This window comes from Grammomys surdaster, unplaced genomic scaffold (genome assembly GCF_004785775.1).
Source record: "Grammomys surdaster isolate TR1022 unplaced genomic scaffold, NIH_TR_1.0 125818, whole genome shotgun sequence".
NCBI classification, from domain to species: Eukaryota; Metazoa; Chordata; class Mammalia; order Rodentia; family Muridae; genus Grammomys; species Grammomys surdaster.
Window position 1 is genome coordinate 133,588 of NW_021620648.1, and position 18,899 is coordinate 152,486.

Consider the following 18,899-nt stretch of genomic DNA (forward strand, 5'->3'; position numbering starts at 1 on the left):
AAAACATAGACAGACAGACAGACAGACAGACAGACAGACAGATGAATAAATAAATCTCTTTTGAAGAAAATAGATAGCACCTGTAGGTTGAAACTGTTTGGGAGGTTACTGTTGCTTGAGTGAGGCTATGTGCTTCTATAGTGGCATAGAGTTCATGATAAGTGGCTTGTGTCCCAGAGCGACTCACCTCACAGAGGTCGAATAGTAGACTTCTTTGTCCCACTTACTCTAAAGTTCTGTCTCCAGAGGTTGCAGGAACAGGAACATGCAGTACTTGATTCTGTTGAACTTCATCTTCGTGTACCTCTTGAAAAGGAGATTCCTGTCACAGCTGCCCCAGAAACCGGGAAAAAAGGTCAACAACTAACTGATAGTGAAGACGAATTTCCTGAAATTACAGAGGTAAAGAACATACTGAGAATTCCTACAGTAGAGCTGGGTGTGGTGGCAAGCACCTTTAATCCCAGCACCTTGGAAGGAGAGACAGGTGGCTCTCTGCATTTGAGGCCATCCTGGTCAGCACAGATGTTCTAGGCCAGTCAGAGCTACACAGTGAGACCCTGTCTCAAAGAAAATTAGTTTTCTACAATTGCTTTTTGTTTAGAAAGGCTGATGAGAGCAGTTTCAAATGTAATTCAGTAGAGTATCTGACATTTAGATTGTATTTGTATAGCTATACTTCTAATTGTGTTATGCACCAATGTTTACTATTAAAGGTAATTAAAAATTGTTCATATGGTTATGGGTGGGTTTTAGCAACTTCAGTGAGAGGGTATACAGTAAATTTATATTTTACATTTCTGTTTTCATTTTTTTTTTATATTTCAAAGAAATAATTTTTGTTGTTAGGTTTGGCTTGGGAGATTGTGTTCTGTTTTGATTGTAGTCAGGGGAATTGAGCCCGCCATTTCCTATATGCTGACATAGGAGATAATTTGATAGCAAATTGTGAGCTGAGAAGTACTATTTCTTTTTTGTTGTTGTTTTTGTTTTGTCTTATTTTTTAATGAGCATATAAATGAATGGATTTCATTATGACTTTTTTATATATACTTTGTTTTTATAATGTTTCCTTTTAAGCAATAGTAATCCATTATGAAAATTTTGGAAAATACTTAGCAATCTATGTATGTTTTAAAATCTGTTCCTTAATTTATACCCCTTTCAAAATGTTACTGGACCTGGGTGCAGCTTGGTGCGAGAATGCTGCCTTCATGTGCACAGGCCTTGGTCCTGGATCCAGTTGCCAGCTGCTGTGTAGCCAGTGAGCAGCACAGACTTCTCTTAGCTATACTAAGTTCCATTTTTATATCTTCAAAAGTAAAACAATACTGTCTGTGCATAGAGCATGTGACTATCAGATGCTGCCTTTACTCCATGGTGCGTTTTGTAGCCTTTGTTTCTTGAGAAACAAAACATAAACCTTTTAAGAAGTTGGGAAGATTGGAGCAAAGGTTGTATTAGTCTTCAGGAAGTGATACAAAAACAAGGGTCTGAATGTTGTGTGAAAGAAAAGGGAGGAGGGCGCGGTGGGTGGGAAGTGACCTGGAAGACACCACCGGAAGAGAGACGGAATGGTGGGTACAAGTACGCTGACAGCAGGAAGCTGGTAGGCAGGTGACTCGTGGTGAACACAGCCTGGGGACTGGTGAGGAACCAGTTTTTTTCTGAAACCATTATGTTTGGTCTTTTGTTTTCTTAGGAAATGGAGAAAGAAATAAAGAATGTATTTCGTAATGGTAACCAGGATGAAGTCCTCAGTGAGGCATTCCGCTTGACCATTACACGCAAAGACATTCAGACTCTAAACCATCTGAACTGGCTCAATGACGAGGTAAGCTTGCCCTTACTTCGTATGCAAACAGTCCGCAGATACAGTGTGAACGCTACATGAAGGCATGGTCTCACTCTTTCTGCAAATGTGGTTCTTAGAGGCTCTGTGTGAACAAAGGCGGGCAGCAGCGGTCCCTCCCGTGCTGTGTGTGCCCCCATCCTCACATGGGCTTTCACCATGCTCACGCTCCTGCTCTACAGTTGGCCTCTCTGAGCAGAGTTCCTGTCTGAGTGTGCTGCTGCCTGAGGGGATCATGTCTCCTCATCTGCTTGCCTCGAGTTACTAATATTGTGTGTGATAAGCTTTCTGAAGTAATGTTTGTTTGTTTGTGGTATTTTTAAAGCTGACACCAAAAAAATTGAATTGTTTTTGTGTAGTTGATATGTAGCAAGGGGGAATGTCTTCACCTCCCAATTTCAATTTAACATATTAATTATGCCATGATCTTTAAATTGATCTGTCCTCATCCTAAACCTTTAAAAAGCTGTTTCACTTAAGAAGATTTATTATTCCTTTATTTATTGTGTGCATATGACAAGTTGAACATCAAAAGACAAAGCATAGAAGATTAAGAAACTCCCAGGCTCCTAGAGCTAATGATAGCAGGCCTGCGCACTGGTGTGTACTGTGAGCGCTGCCTCAGAGTCTTACTAAACTCGTCTGTTATGGGCCTAGATGGACGGAACTTACGACCATCCTAGGCCCAAGACGTTGGTTTCCTCTGGACCAGCTGAACTGCTCCATTGTCAGTAGAACTGGCTGGTTTATAAGACAAACGGTGTGTACTATTTTTTTACTTAGAATGATAAGAAGCAGCACGTGATTTGATGTCTCTATTAGAAACCTCACTCACATCTTTTGGCTCCTTGGGGGATGGATGAGCGCTGGATTAAATGATAGTAGAGAAGAGCTCGCCAAATTAAAGAGGGAAACAAAAATAATAATAATCAAAAGTGTCCTCTTATATGTTGTGGGTTTTTGTTGTTGTTGTTTTTGGTTTTTTCGAGACAGGGTTTCTCTGTGTAGCCCTGGCTGTCCTGGAACTCACTCTGTAGACCAGGCTGGCCTCGAACTCAGAAATCCTCCTGCCTCTGCCTCCCAAGTGCTGGGATTAAAGGCGTGTGCCACCACTGCCCAGCTTATATGTTGTTTTTGACGTGTGATCATTTACCATTTTTCTTTTCCTGTCACTGCTGAAGAGTCAGTTATTCCAAAAGGATTATAGCCTGTTTGTTATAACTTCTGCAAAACCTAGGGGGCAGCAGTGAGTCAGACATAAGCTGAATTCTTGCCCTTCACTGCAGCAGTTACCTCAGAGATTCCTTACAGAGGCAGCATTCATCAGGACAGACTTTCTTTTCCTGCAGCCCATCAGAGGCGAGATAGACTCACGCATGCAGTTAGTGGGAATTCCGTGATTAGAGTGGATGCTGGGGAGGCAAGATTCCTGCCTCCTTATCACCCCTACCTCACGTGCTAGAGGGAGTGCTTACACAGTAAGTCACATCTTCAAGATGATAATGAGAACCAATAAGAAGCACTAATTTTAGAATATCATACTTTTTAAGCTTAAATAGCCAACATTGGATGAACTATCATAGATACTTAAATTGTGATGTTTAATTTACAAAATACTTAATTCTTTTTCATCAATTATGAATATTCAGTTTTTTGCAAATACTCATGCATTTTTAAATTCTATTCTTTCCTAAAATACTCTTGTAAGTACCCGTTTTTGTTTTGTGTGTCCTGCCAGTATTATAGGACATGTTAAAATTCTCTGTAAAATAAAGTAACACAAATTATTCTTACTATTGACAAACTAGTACAGGAAATGAAAAATAATCAGATTTAGTTTTTAAAGTATGTAAAAATCTTGCCGGGCGGTGGTGGCGCACGCCTCTAATCCCAGCACTTGGGAGGCAGAGGCAGGCGGACTTCTGAGTTCGAGGCCAGCCTGGTCTACAGAGTGAGTTCCAGGACAGCCAGGACTACACAGAGAGACCCTATCTCGAAAAACCAAAAAAAAAAAAAAAAAAAGAATGTAAAATCTCCAGTAGTCCAAAGGAAGAGGAGGAAGGGAAGAAGGAAAAAAAAGAAAAGAAAGAAAATCCAGGACCAGCAGGATGGCCAAGCAGGTAGTGTTTGCTGCCAAGGCTGATGAGCTGTGTTTGGTTCCCGAGACCCACACAGTAGGAGAGAAACAACATCTAATAGTTCTGTGACTTCCACTCATGTCCGCTATGGTGCAACTATGTCCATACATATATAACATATAAATAAGTGTACTAATAAAAATAAATAAAATGTAAAAATCCTGTATATGGCATACATATAAAGCCATTATGCTACATTTTCCCTGTGTGGTACCCACAGAGACCAGAAGAGGGTTCTGGATTCCCTGAGACTGGATTACAGACTCTTGAAAGCCACTGTGTAGGTGCTGGGAACTGAGCCTCTGTAGGTCCTCTGGAACAGTAGTCAGTGCTCTTAATTGCTGAGCCAACTGTCCAGCCCCTGAACACTGCTTTATAGATCATTAAATAAATTTAGAAATACATGGAAGTAATTTAGGAATTTGTACAGATAAAACTAGTTTTGGGTCTAAGCAAAACATGTCAATATCTAAACATAAAAATATCTAAACAGTTTTCTTACATTGCGTGAAGGCAGTCCCCCAGTGGTCCCCGAGAACAGTGAGATTGCGGATATGGAGATGAGCAGGAGGTGAAAGACGACCAGACCATCTGCAAGTTCTAGGATGTGGTCAGGAGCCTAGTGCAGCTGCAATCTCAGAAGAAAAGGAAGTAAACGATCCATAAGATGGGGAAAGATAAGAAGAAGAAATAGTGCAAACATAAAGACGCATGCAGTAGTAGATTTAACTCAGCCACACCAATATACAGTCAGGGTGCTCTAGACTAGCCCTGTGTGGTAGAAATACACTGTGAGCCACGTGTCTTACTTTACACTGAATAATAGTATCGTTTTTAGAATGGGCTGGGGTGTAGTTCAGTGGGCACAGAGCTTGGCTGGCATGCCTGAAGCCCTGGCTTTGCCCTCCAGCACCAGACAAAAGAAAAGAAAAAGAACTAAATACATTATATGTAACATGTTTTCTTTAACCCAGTTATATCCAAAATATGTCATTTTTGGTTTGTAGTCCATAATCACTGCCCAGGAGCCTACCCTGGGCTAGTTGCTGCCATATTGGATAGGTGTGAGTGAGAACAAGCACTGAGTAGAGGTGGTCAGATTGGAAAAGAAACCTGTCTGTAAGAGCATCCTTCACTGCACTGCTGGGGACTGACCTTGGACTGTGCGTGTCAGCCGTGTGCTTTGTAGTGAGCCACATGACCGCCATACAGGATCCCATTCTGAATGTAGGGGTACAGATGGGTTCACAAGCTGAAGGGCGGGAAAAGTTGTGCCATGCAAACACTGACCTAAGAAGGTGAGTCTGTCAATAGTATACATTTATTCTGGAGTGAGGACTGTTAGCAGTGATAGCAATTTCATAGTAATAGAGTAAAACCTCAAAGCCCAAGTAAATATACACTTGAATAACACATTGAAAGCATGTGCAGTCCAGCTGGTGGAGCTGGAAGGAGGAAGGCACAAAGCTATGCATCTGCAGAGACTTGAGCACTGTCTCTCCCGACGCTGATAGGATAGGACAGGTGCACCCGGGGTGAAGAGGCACTGTGGCTGCAGCCTTCTCTGCTCACGCGGCCTCCAGGAACCTAGGCTCCACGCATTACTAATGACCAGTTCCATGGGGGAACTGGGCACTGGGCAGAAGATACGGCTGCCCCTTTTTGGGGGAGTTGGGAGGGATACTTTGCAAACTCATGTTAATTATTACCAGTTGTTTTCCAAGTAAATACTGGAATATTGGAATATGGAATTTGTAACTTCACCTGGGAAGGAAAGGTCATGGGGGCAGTCTCAGCAAATGTGAGAAGAGGTTGTGAAGGAGGAATTGAAGTAGTGCATCCATAACAGACAGTACACAGCCAGCTACCCAGGCTAACCACCAGCTGGGAGCTTCTTCTCCAAAGAGGAAGATGCACTTTGGCTTTCCAGCATTGCAGTAGCCTTGTAAATAGAGACAATATTGCTACTTGATTGGCTGTGGGAAAGTAGAAACGTACAGCTAGCTATAAGGAAGCACTGTGCTCAGTGGGTTTATAGCAGAATTAGATTTAGAGCCAGAGCTCATACTGTTTAGTCACAAAATCCGACCTATAGAGATAGTATTTAGTGGAAGTCCGAGCATAATTTTACTCAGTGGTAGAGCTCCTGCCTTCCAAGCACAAGGCTCTGGGTTTGATCCTCAGTACCACACACACAAAATAATGGAAATGGGGGCGGGGTTAAAAATGGTCATAGCTGGTTATTCTCTCCAATAGATGAATCCTAGTAATTCTTGGTAGAGAGGAAACAGCCCCCAAAACTTAACACTGGAAATAGGTAGTTCTTTATAGGGAGGAAATCATCTGTGTCAGAGGGAAAAAGACTAAGAAGCAGAAGACAATGGGATAAGTGGATGTGATGGCCCTGCCAGGTGGGATGTATCCCTGTGAGCGGAACCGTAGCAGCGAAGCTGATGTTTCCAGGATGACATCATGCTTCCTTCCACATTATCTGCAGTGTTCCCCAAACTCCCCTATGATTAGCCAGGATCCTATGCAAGGTCATATGGAAAATAGTAATTCTTCCTCGTAAATGTAGATGTTGCCTGCCAGTCCTTCTTAAAATATATTAGCAGTAATTCTGGGTATTCTTGAATTTACACATAAGAAAACAAAATTGTGTGTACAGTAGCAAAGCTGTATTTTTATCTTGATAAGGTGATTTCTGAGCATAATCGTCACGTTGCTGCTATTTTGTTATTGCTTTGTCTCAGAGTCTGCTCAGGAGTATTAGCATGCGCAAGACTGCTGGGACTTTCCTTCCTAAGACAAGCATTGTGGTTCAGAGTAGCCATGGGAGAGCTGCAGAGTTAAATCTCAACACGTTATTCCTAGGGAATAGGATACATCTAGATTTGTCTGGTTTATTGAGCAAGGAAAAAAAAAAAAGATACAGGTACCAATGACCATTTATGTCATCATGGAAACATTCACGGAGGAAAAAAAACTCCTCATCTCTCCCCAGTTTTAGTTTAAAAACACTGTAGGATTTTCTGGGGCTAAAGAGATGCCTCAGTGTTTAAGACCACTGGATGCTCTTGCAGAAGACCCAGGTTTGCTTCTCAGTATTCACATGGCAGCTTAAAATGGTCTATAACTCCAATGTCAGGGGGATCCACATGCAAGTGCTACACAGACTTACATTCAGGCAAAACACCCATGTGTGTAGGTAAATAGATATATATATTTTTTAATTTAAAAAACAAAACACTGTAGAATTTTTCTCTAAAGAGAAGCTTCTTTCCAGCTTCAGGCTGGCAACTCATGAAATAGAATATAAAAGAAACAAAGACATTATAAACAACTTTCCCATCCTCAAACAAGGCTGCACAGACAAGCAGACGCTTGATGGCCAGGGCTCTTCAGGGAATAGGAAGGCAGTTTCTTAGGCACCAGCAGCCACAGGCAGCAGTTCCCACCAGAAAAGTGACAGGTGGACTTACCTACAGTGCTTGTCAGATGGCTTTAGTGGCAAGACAGACAGCAAGACCCTGAGCTGGTGAACTTTTAACCCCTTATTTCTAACCCCTTTGGAGATCTAAGACCTGCTGGGCTAAGAGAATCTTGTGTGTCAGAGAGAGCTCTTACCAGTGGAGAAGGAAGGGACCTTTGTTTTTATAAAATACAAGCAACTGCTGTGGCATCGCTGCTTCCCTTTCATCTTGAACACTGTGATCCCGTCTCTCATTTCTCTGTCCTCCATCCCAAGCCGCCTCTGTGGGATGACACATAGGGTTCTCTTTGTAGCTTATTTTGAGCATGACCATGTCTTGCTGAACCATGGCAGTTTTCTTCACTTGAGGAGAAAGACTTGCATCTAAACTCAGCCTGGATATCAGATTGCAAATTGTCAGCTAATGGAAGGGGATGTCAAGGTCACCAAATGCCCTCTGCTGGGAAAGGGAAAACGGAAAGGAGCTATCATGCCATAGAGCTGGCTAGTGGCTAATGGGCAGAAGCCATTTCCCTCCCCATAAGGAGAACCTTGGATGGAGCGGGGGACACAAGAATGAAAAAAGATTCTCTGTTCTCCTCAGTCCAGCAGTCTTGTGTAGTTGGTACTTTCCAGGAGTGAGGAAAAACCTGACTATGTAAAAACTTGTTTAGTTTTTAGAACTTTTTCCTTCTGAAAACTAGAATACTTCTGTATAACATGTCAACCCTTCCCCGTCTTTTTAAACTTCAAGCTAATGATTCCAGAAGAAATGACTCTGTTAGACACCTGGGAGAGGAATCCCTGCGTGGCTTCTGTGCTTCACTAGCCAGCTCTCTCTGCCCGTGTTCTCTCGACTTTCTCTTTAGTCCTTATTGCTTGCTAAAGTATATAGCCTACCTGCCCCTGTGAGAAGGTTGACTGTGTGCTTATCTGCCTATATACTGTACTGTTGGATACACTGAATATGTAACTATAATATATTTATAATATATAATATAAATATAACATGATGACATAGTAGACTAAGTAGATTCTGCCCACTTCTCTGAGAGGAAACTTATCCATTCCTTTCAGTTAAACTGAACACTTAGATTTGAAAACATGCCGTTTTATTGTACCTTGATTCCTTTTCGTTATTTAAAACAACTAAGAACCAGTTAGCCACAGACCTCTGCTGCTTCAGAACTACTGTACAGTAATCAGAGCTGCAGCAGAAAGACCAGTGTCTTCAGACCTGGCTCCATCACCTTAGAGCTCTTAGCTCGGCTTCCCGGAAGCTGCCTTTGCATCTGCATCTATGGGCCCCTTCTCTAGTCTAGACCATGCTTGGCTGTATTCCTGGCAGGATTCCCTGCTGTGGACACTGTGGCTCACTGCTCTGACATCCTGATGTGTAAATATTTGTCAAAGGACAAGGGCATTTTCTCATTCCTCAAAAAACATTCTGAAAAATGTGCCTGTTTTCATAGTCATATTTCCAAGCTGTAGTTCAGTTAGTCCATTCATTCCTTTCAGTTGACAGACACTGGCTTGGCCCTAGCTATCCCCATAAAGTAAGTATGCTGTAATTTTTGGCCTAATAACTTTTAAGCTTTAGGACCAGGACTCTGGACCTAAAGGAACCACAGACAGCATAGTTACTGGTATAGAAGACATTGCTTTGTTGATAAAGAATCCTGCAACTCTTCTACTAAACATTTTAATTTATCATACTCAGACTTGATACTAAAGAAGTAATGCAGTTAACAGATGAGAAAGCTGAACAACTAAATTCTTCATGCTTATGATTTGACTCTTAGGTTCCTAAGTGAGACTGCCCTGCTATTGAAGACATTTTTCCTCATGGGTTTCTGGTCACTTAGATCTGCGTGAAACCTAAGCAGTTTGCCACTGCATATGGCTGATAAGGCTTCAGATGTGGAGGTGTATTTTTCTCTTTGTACAGACTGTGTGACATTTGAAGTCTTTAATTCCAGCACTCAGGTCTCAAATAGGAGATGTACCACAGGTTTGAGGCTAGCTTGGGCCTTATAGTGAGTTTAGGACAGTCTGCTACAGAGTGAGGCCCTGTCTCAACACAGACAGTGAGAAGGAAGGAGATGGAAAATGTCAGGGAGGGAGAGAAAGGAGAAAAGGGCAGAGGGAGAAGAAGACCTGAGCCCAGGACCCACTTGCTCAGCAGAAACACTCAACTAGCTCCCACTGGACTCCTCCTCTCCACCTCTGACCCTCATCTTTCTCTTCCCCTCCTGTTTTCTTCTAGTCTGGATAGCATCTGCTTATCTGTCCTGGTTTCCAGTAGTTAATTAACTTAGTTGTGTGATACTTAAGAAGTATGATTAATAAAATCTTTATATTAAGGAAAAACTGGATATTTTAAAATTATCTGTTGAAGCATTGAGTTGGTTGCCATCCAATGCATAATAAACATGTTCATGACATACTAATTACTCAGTGGACCAGCTGCTCTTCCCTGCTGTGCTACTGTTTGGACTGTTCTAATGTGTAATGTCTTCCTGCAGGTCATCAATTTCTACATGAACATGCTAATGGAGCGCAGTAAAGAGAAAGGGTTTCCAAGTGTGCATGCATTTAATACCTTCTTCTTCACTAAGCTAAAAACAGCTGGTTATCAGGCAGTGAAACGTTGGACAAAGAAAGTGGATGTGTTTTCTGTTGACATTCTTCTGGTGCCCATTCACTTGGGTGTGCACTGGTGTCTAGCTGTGAGTAACTCCTTTATTTCTGATGACATGAAAAGAAAAAATCTACATTTGCCAACATAGAGGGTCATTTGTTCTATATCTTTGCTTGGTTATAATAAAGGTAGAATTTAATAGTGATGACTTGGCTAACAATCAGGTAAACCAATGAATTTCCTATTTAGAGTAGGAGATGCTGAGATTTGGAAGTTACAGCTCATCCAGCTGCCTCAGCTGAGACAAAGGAACAAGCATGTTTGTGATGCCACAGCTCCAGCTACAGATGCTACTTCCTACCTATCTGTGACTTGCCTTGAGCATGTGGGGATTTAGCTCTGGAAGCATGGATGCATCCGTTTAATGTTAATAAGAGTTATTGGGTATTCTGTTTTTGAATTACATTTAAAAGATATCAATCCAGAAAGGAAGTAAGGTAAAGACAAACCCAGAATCTTATCACCATCTTTCTTAAACTGTGGAAATGATCTTATAGTTAATTTTCTTTGAATCATGTATCATGAGTCTTTGAATCATGATCATGGAGAAACAGACATGCAGAAAAAGATGTTAGGACAGTGAATAGGCACTAATTGATCATCCCCCAGCACCGCTCTACATGCATGATCTACTTGTTCTTCAGTATAATATAATGCAAACCATTCACCAGACTGCTCACAACTTCACAGAAAGTCTAGGGAAAGGTCCAGGGCCAAGGGAGGAGAAGCTGATGATACGTTAGTGTCTTCACTGTTTTGTCTTGTTCCAGGTTGTAGACTTCCGGAAGAAGAGTGTCACCTACTATGATTCTATGGGAGGAATAAACAATGAGGCCTGCAGGATCCTCTTGTAAGTGCACACTGAGGACAGAAGAAATGGTCATTGCTTCCTGTCTCTCCAGCAGTCAGACACATTATCTGAGGCCTTCAGAGACAGGAAGTATAAATGCATATTTTAAATACTACAATATGTATTAATGAGGGTAATTACTGTCTTGGCACACTGAAATATAGAGTAGTTATATACATAGAAATACAGTCAGCAGAACTCATTTAATTCAGCTTTTTGAAATTTTAGATGAAAAAGTCCCTCAGAGGTGACTTTGCTGTGGTCTTACTACTCAGTAATTCACCTGGAAATCAGAATGCAAATCTCTTACTCATCATTTGCTTCTCTGTAAAACACCTGTTCTTTGCTCTGCAACTAATACATGGCAAGGGGGAGTAAGTTCCTAAAAAGTGAACATCTACTACTTCAGAAGCGTGCTCTTGGCTAGGGAGAGGCTCAGAGGCTAAAGGGCTTGCTGCACAAGCACAAGAACCACAGTCTGGACCTCTAGGGCTCACATAAATGCTATGTGTGTGCATGGTTCCCACTTAACTCCAGCCTTGGGAGGTAGCGACAAAGATCCCCAGAGCAAACTGGCTAGCAAGACTAGTAGTATCAGTGAGCTCTGAATTTGATTGAGAGACCCTGCTGAAATGAGTAAGGTTGAGTAGTGACCAAGGTTAACTCCTGGTGCTGACCTCAGACCTCCAAATGCACACAGTACACACACTCATGCCCACGAGTGTGTCAACATATGCACACATCACACACATGCACACCACAACACATATACATGAAAATTGAGCAGGAGTCGTCTGTGTGAATTTGTACTGTTTTGTTTGTGTTTTTGAGACAGGTTTTCTCTTTGTAGCTCTGGCTGTCCTGGAACTCTTCCTGTAGTAGACTAGGCCTGCCTCAAACTCAAGAGATCTACCTCCCTCCCAAGGGCTGGGGTTTAAGGCGTGTGCCACCACTGCCTGGTGTGAATTTGTACTTGTTAAATTGTTGGTTTGGGTTGAACTTTTACAAAAAGATCCTACCCTACAAATATTAAAATACATACCCTGATACTGCTTGAGACATTTTAAATTATATATATATATATAATTTAATAAAAAGTTATCCATTAGGTTGATAACTCGAAAAGGAAAGGACCATACAAATCAAGAAAAAAATGTTTTTAAATGTTCCTTAGGAAGATTAGTTCCTACCTAGCTGTGACTTTAGAAAGAATATAACCTATCAGGAATATCAGAAGCAGAGGTCCTGTCGCTCCTGGCAGGTTGGCAGAATGGGCTGCTTGTGGAAGTGTTAAGGGTTGTCTTCTGAGGAGTGCCAGCCCCATTCTCTGAGTGGCAGCTGCCGTCCAGCTGCACACAGCTCACCTGGGTCTCTTCTGATGTCTTTAGGCAATACCTAAAACAAGAAAGTGTTGACAAGAAAAGGAAGGAGTTTGACACCAATGGCTGGCAGCTCTTCAGCAAGAAAAGCCAGGTATGTTTCACCTTGATGTCATAGAAATCTTTAGATCTGGGGTGTGTGAGGTGGAGAGGGTTTTAGTTGCTGCCTGATTCCCATGGAATTTCTAACTTAGAGTCTAGCCTGACTTCAGCTTTCTCAGGTTTCTCAAGGAAAATGAATTATTTGTGGGGAAGCTCATGATGTGTTTCTTGTGTAAAACTGTTTTCTAAATGCTGAGCTGTTCTGCTGAGATTTTTACTCCTTTGAAAAATACTTGTTGACTATTTGATGCTGAACAGAAGGACCAGTTTCAATACCCTTGGGTGCCATGAAAACCTGAGATAGTCCTCTGCCTGATCAGTATGAAATTAAAACACAAAGGTGGGACTAAAGTGCCACATTTTTTAAACCACCCTCCTCCTCAGACTTTTCTTTATTGTCTTAAATAGGAAACCCAAAGTCATATGTTGAGAATTTAGGGAAATGGTGTAAAATTGATAAAGATGTTTGCAAAAATATCGTGTTATTGGTCTTTTAGGAAATCCCACAGCAGATGAATGGAAGTGACTGTGGGATGTTTGCTTGCAAATACGCTGACTGTATTACCAAAGACAGACCAATCAACTTCACACAGGTGAGGTGGGCCTTCTGCCTGTGCTGTGGAGCCTCTGCCCGGACCTTTACATACTTCAGGCTGAGTCTCATACACTACACAGAAGGAGACCATGTTGGTCCACACCCCAGGTCACCATTGTCACATATGTTAGTGACTGAGTCTTGGGTTAAGAAGAAAGCTATATTGTCTGTCCATCTCCTCCACCTACTTCTAACCTTATAGGAAACGCAAAACTGGAACCAGAGGAGGCCTTCTTCAGGTCCCCTCAATTTAGCATTTAGGTTTTGGAATAGACCTAAGTAAATCTCCTCATGTACTTTGTTGTACACTCCCTTCTGTGTCCCCTTTGTCAATGCCACTGGTCAGTTTTATCTCAGCAGTTAGTTGGTCATTTTTCTAGATATCATCCTGAACCCAAGAGGATTGAGACTTCAAATTACAGCTTATCCTGATATGTTTTCCTCTTTTGCTTCTGTTGGAATCAGTGTCCTGTCTAGATTTTGTCTGAACCAGAGCTTCTTAAACGTTTTCCTCTTGCTGAGGTTTGAAAGATGCTCAGTGGTTTAAGAGCACTTGCTGCTCTTGCAGAGGACTGGGTTCAATTCCTAGCACCCACATGGCCTATACAGCCGTGGATAACTAGACTTTTAGGAGATCCACCACCCTCTTCTGGCTTCCACAGATACCATGGAATGCACATGGAACTCTGACATACATGCAAGGAAAGCATTCGTACAGAAAAAAAGGAAGGAGTCTTTAAAAAGGAATAAAACTTACCATTTGTCTTCATCCAAAAAGTTTTTACCTTGCCCTCATTGCCCTAGATATATACATATATTAAATAGATAGTGAGACATATACTGATAATAACACAAAGAAATTACTTTAAAACTGTTCTCTGGTATACATGTAATTTTACAGTTGGTTAAAGACAAAAGCGAGTTTGTACACAAATGAAATAGATGGTTTTGGTTTTGCAAGGAGACTTGAGTTTGGCTGACGCTGTAATGTTACAGGATGTAGCACATCCTCATTGTCCTCCAGACTGGCTGACAGTTTGGTTTCACAGTCAGCAATGCTGAGAGTGTTGGTGCCCAGTAGTGTAGGATAGGAATCCATCCATGTGGAGGTCAGAAGACAGTTATAGGAATTGCTTCTCTTTCTACCATGAGTCCCAAGGACAAAACTTACATCATCATAGGTAGGCCAGTTTAATGTCACATGCTGAGGAGTGATGGTAGAAAGGTACTAAAATTCTGGTTTTCATAATTAAACTGTTTTGTTTCTGTCAAAGCAGAAAGTGTTATGTATAAGTAGAAAGGCTGCCGTTCATAATGTACAGTGGTCTAAAATCTGAACAGGGGTGTTTGTAGCAGCATCAACTGGCGTTCTGTGTGTCACACAGTGTGAAGTATGCTTTGTATACTGAGTCAGGCCTTCAGCGAAGTCATGCACCTTGGATTCATTATACGTTTGAGCCTGTGTTAATTTCTGGAGTGGTGTGTTCAAAAACCTTTTACTGTTCTCGGATTTTTCAGAGTGCCATATTCAGTTACAAATTCAGATGCCTGGGTTGGAGAGATGGCCCACTGGCTGCTCCTCCAGAAGTCCTGAGTTCAATTCCCAACAGCCACATGGTGGCTCACGACCGTCTATAATGGAATCTGATTCCTTTTCTTGGTGTGCATGAAAACAGAGCACTCATATACATTAAATAAATAGCCCTTTTTAAAAAAACAAATTCAGATGCCCATGTGGGGTCACAGCCCAGAGTTTAAGAAAACCCTTGAAAAAACTAGGTGTGGTGGCACACATCACTTTAATACTAGCACTCAGAAGCAGGCCTGTCTCTGTGAGTTAGAGGGAATCTCGGTTTACAAAGAGTTTCAGGCTAGCCAAGGATAAATAGTAAAAATTAAGATGCTGAGATTTAGACCAAACTGAGACATCATTTGAAGTTCTCTTACTACTTCTCCAATAAAGTACTTTTCATTTTTTGGCCTTAATCTCTTTGTAAACATGATAGAAACCATTCTCAAAATTCTTGGAGTCACTTGGGACTGGCCTGGAGATTCGAGATGGTATCTACTACAACTTGTTAAGGGCATAGAATGAAAATTGTAGTAGAAAGAGGCAGTGAAAGAAAAGGCAGTGTGACCAAAGATGAGCAAGCAGTTTGAAAGCTCAGAGACATCACCAAGTCTGGTAATTGAAAACTTAAGGTCTGTCTGTGTCCCTACAGCAACACATGCCATATTTCCGGAAGCGGATGGTCTGGGAGATCCTCCACCGGAAGCTCTTGTGAAGACTGTCTCAGCAGACACTGAGTGTGTGGGGGACCAGCCTTTGCCATCGACAGCCAGAGACCTTGGAAACAGCTGCTCCTAACCCCCTGTTCTTGTACAGCCCTTGATCCTGGACCAGACCAGGCAAGATGCATTCACAAGCACATCTGCCTTTCCTTTTGTATCTCAGATACTATTTTTGCAAAGAAACTTTGGTGCTGTGAAAGGGGTGAGGGACATCCCTCCTGAAGAGAGAGACTGCTTTTCACTTCAGCTCTGCTATCTTGTTTTCCAAGGGCTCCAGCCTCACTGAGTCCCTCATTAGGAGTCCAAGGAAAACTCGGGAAGAATCTTGGTTTCATATAAATTCTTGTTGCTAGGCCTTACCGAGAAGTAGGGAAGGGCATGGGCAGCAGGTAGGGATAAAACCACCAGCACGTCGTCACACACATGATCCCCAAGATGCAGAGTCAGGAAAGGAACTGTAAACTGGACTCTGAGGCACAAGCTTAAGTCCCCTCCTCCAGAACTGTCCTATTTATGTATCCTCCATGAAACCAGCTGCTTCTCCTCAAAGCTGTTTCCTCACTGGTACAGTCGTCCCATCCTGAGCACACTGCACAAGCCCTGGCAGACCGTAAAGTCTCAAGCAGTCCTTTCCTCACGAGCAGGGTTGCATGTGCGTGCACACACATGCTGTGGGAGGATCCAGCCAGAGGTCTCGAGTGCAGCAGCCGGGCCCAGCTTCACTGCTGCCCTCTTCTGACCAGGGAGAAGGACTCAGCGGTTAGCGTCACGTACCAGAGTTGGATGAATACAGGTCTAGGTGGTCTGTGGCTAGTTAGTTTAAATATGTTTCTAACCACAGAGAATTTTATATACACATATACCTATATGTGTGTATATATATACATACATATACACACACAATGTGAAATATATATTTCACAAGGATATGCTTTTAAAAGAAAAAAAAAGACTGAATGTGCTCACCATTTAGTCTGTAGGTTTATTTTCATCTTTGAAATTCCAGCACACATCGATCCCAGCAAGCCCTGTGTATCGGGCGTTTGTAGATATCCTAAGAGTATTTTGAGACCTGGAAGAGTCTGGTGTAGGAGTAAAAGGTTATCAAGGTTATCTAGGTAAATGGCTGGGGGACGGGGGACAGTGGGGAGCTTCGACTGATGAGCCGGAGGTTTTTAAACTGCTCGCTCTTCTGTCGTTCAGCCCCTCTGCCACTCTCGCAGAGCTCCTGAGGGGAGGTGGGGAGGTGACTTTGCAGTGCCAGTGTCGTTTTGTACTTAAGTTCCACAACAGGGACGTTTTCTACTTTCTGTATGGTGACCAGTAGTTTTCTATGCAGTCTTCCCCCCGCTCCCGTGCCCCGGCCCTGCCAGCACTGTGCTCTCTCTCCTTGGGCTTATTGGAACATTTTACTCTGTTTTATACCAAGCGTGTTTAGTACATTTTTCTATGTTTTACCACAAGTTACAATTTGAAAACAACAACAGCTATTTTTTTTACTACTCCATTGTTAAATGAATGTTACTGTCTCCACTCCAGCAGCCTGTGCCCCTCTTGCTCCCTCCCGCCCTGCATGTTGGGGGACGAGGGCCCTCTGTACATTGGTGTTTCTTTCTCTAGCTGCTTCTCCTTCCTCACTCTTCCTCCCTTTCTTTTCTCTTGATTTTCCATAGGAAATAAATAGCTTTCTATATATGAGTTGCTGGGCCCTTTTACGTTCTCTCTTAGAAAACTGGCATGCAGACTCAGCCCAGGACTGGAGAATGTTGTCTGATTCTTGGTACTTACTGTATTTAAGTGACAGCTTACACAGTGGCAGTTTGGACTACTTAAAGACAAGCTTCTCAGACTCTTCTCACTATTATCTGGGGCTCATCACAAGATGGTTTTCTGTGTTTATTGTTTGTTTCTTTAGATAATATCTGTTTTTCTTCCTCAGAGACTTTTTGTATGGACCAAAGCAACCAATATTTTTGGCCATGAATAGCAGAATATGAGACATGCGACAAAAGCACTTTGTAAAAGATATAGAATTTTTGAGCCAGTCTGAAGCTAGCTCCCTTTCTCCAATGCAGTTTAAGTGTACCAGTTAAAAGCTACTGAACCTAAGACTGCTGTCCATCCAGGGGTAACAGGAATAAGTCAGAGTGTGACAGGCGGCTTAATGGGAACCAGGTATAGACTTTATAGTCGGCCCTTCTTAGCCAGATAACAGGAGCAGGACAAGTGTCTGGAAATGTCCTCAGTTCAAGAGAGGCCTTTGAGGACCAAGACTGAAGCTGCTTGTGTATTTCATTGCCAAGGGTATGCTACTAGTATCCTGTTTGACCGGCTTTAAGCAGAATATGCCTGTTGTTTTCCTTCTCTGTCCCTTTCCCTGTGTTCCATGCTGATAGCCATCTCCCTGTAAAGAGAATAGTTGAAGGATGAGAAGCATTACATGGCAGTTGCATACTCTTCAACAAAAATCCACAACCCAGCAGTCATCCTGGAGTGTGCACAGAGAAAAAGAGGCTGCTTCTGCTCTTTTGAGAATGTATGCCATGATACATGGAAACTGGCTACATCCGGTTGATCACTTGAGACTCACTGTGACTCCCAAGAGTCCTGTGTAGGGTTCAGCGTGGTACTTTTCCATAGACAACCTAGAGACTCGCTGTCAGTTCACTCTTCTGTGTGAGGAGTACTTCCTCCCACTCTTTAGACTGCCCTCAGCACTGCTTTAGCGTTTAGTGATCCAAGGGGACAGCAGATGACCCAGCAGGACGTTCCCACCCACCCCATCTCACAGCCTGCCCATCACACCACCTGGTTTTATACACCCATGGTACGATCAATCACTCTGGATGGAGAGAGAAGAAGGGTTCACTAGAGAGCTGCTTTGTGTTTGATCTTAACCTCTGATCTTTCTGTGCCATCCTCCAAGCTCTGAAAGAAGGTCAGAGTAAAGAATGACTAACATTTTATTGTTTGTTTGTTGTTTTCCTTATTCTACCTGCATGCCCGATGCTAGGTGGAGTAAGATGCCTTAAGTTAATGTTGAGGGTCAGCACCAGCACTGCCATGGTTGTAGAATTAAGGCTACATGAGAGCCTTGCTAAATCCTGCATGCCTAGATGTAGGCTGGGCTTCTGTCTGCGCTGAGGAACAATTGCTGACACTTGATGAGTGCTACAGGCTGCCTTATCCTTGACAGAGCCAACATGGGAGGCGGTGCCCAAGAGCACAGGCTCCGTTCTCCTCAGGCACAGTCAGTCTAGTCCTTTTGTAAGGACCCACTAGGTGTGTGCACCCAAATCTGATTTAGAGCTCTCCCTAGTCACACCATCTGTAGTCCTAATGACAGAATGACCTAACTTCCCTGTTTGTCTTGTCATCTGCCTTTCTCATGGTGCTGGGGTGTTGGGGGGGGGGCCCAAAACATGGAACTGCCAAGTCCAGGAGACTGGGTTGGTACTGCTCTTCTAGCCAAGAGTGCCAGCATCTGTATTCTAGTCTATAAAGAACAAGGCAGGGCT

The 18,899-nt window shown here is 42.6% G+C and overlaps 1 protein-coding gene across 4 annotated transcripts in view; it reads left to right on the forward strand.

Moving 5' to 3' along the window:
* Senp1 (SUMO specific peptidase 1) overlaps positions 1-18,342 on the forward strand; it is a 56,879-nt gene extending 38,537 nt beyond the window's left edge. For all 4 annotated transcript variants that reach the window (XM_028789346.1, XM_028789347.1, XM_028789344.1 and 1 more), the window contains 7 exons: positions 247-402; positions 1,703-1,834; positions 9,988-10,191; positions 10,934-11,013; positions 12,402-12,486; positions 12,992-13,087; positions 15,312-18,342. In XM_028789346.1, the coding sequence (XP_028645179.1) occupies positions 247-402; positions 1,703-1,834; positions 9,988-10,191; positions 10,934-11,013; positions 12,402-12,486; positions 12,992-13,087; positions 15,312-15,374 (816 nt within the window). In that variant the 3' untranslated portion in view covers positions 15,375-18,342. The remainder of the gene's footprint in view (positions 1-246; positions 403-1,702; positions 1,835-9,987; positions 10,192-10,933; positions 11,014-12,401; positions 12,487-12,991; positions 13,088-15,311) is intronic.
* Positions 18,343-18,899: the final 557 nt, after the last annotated feature.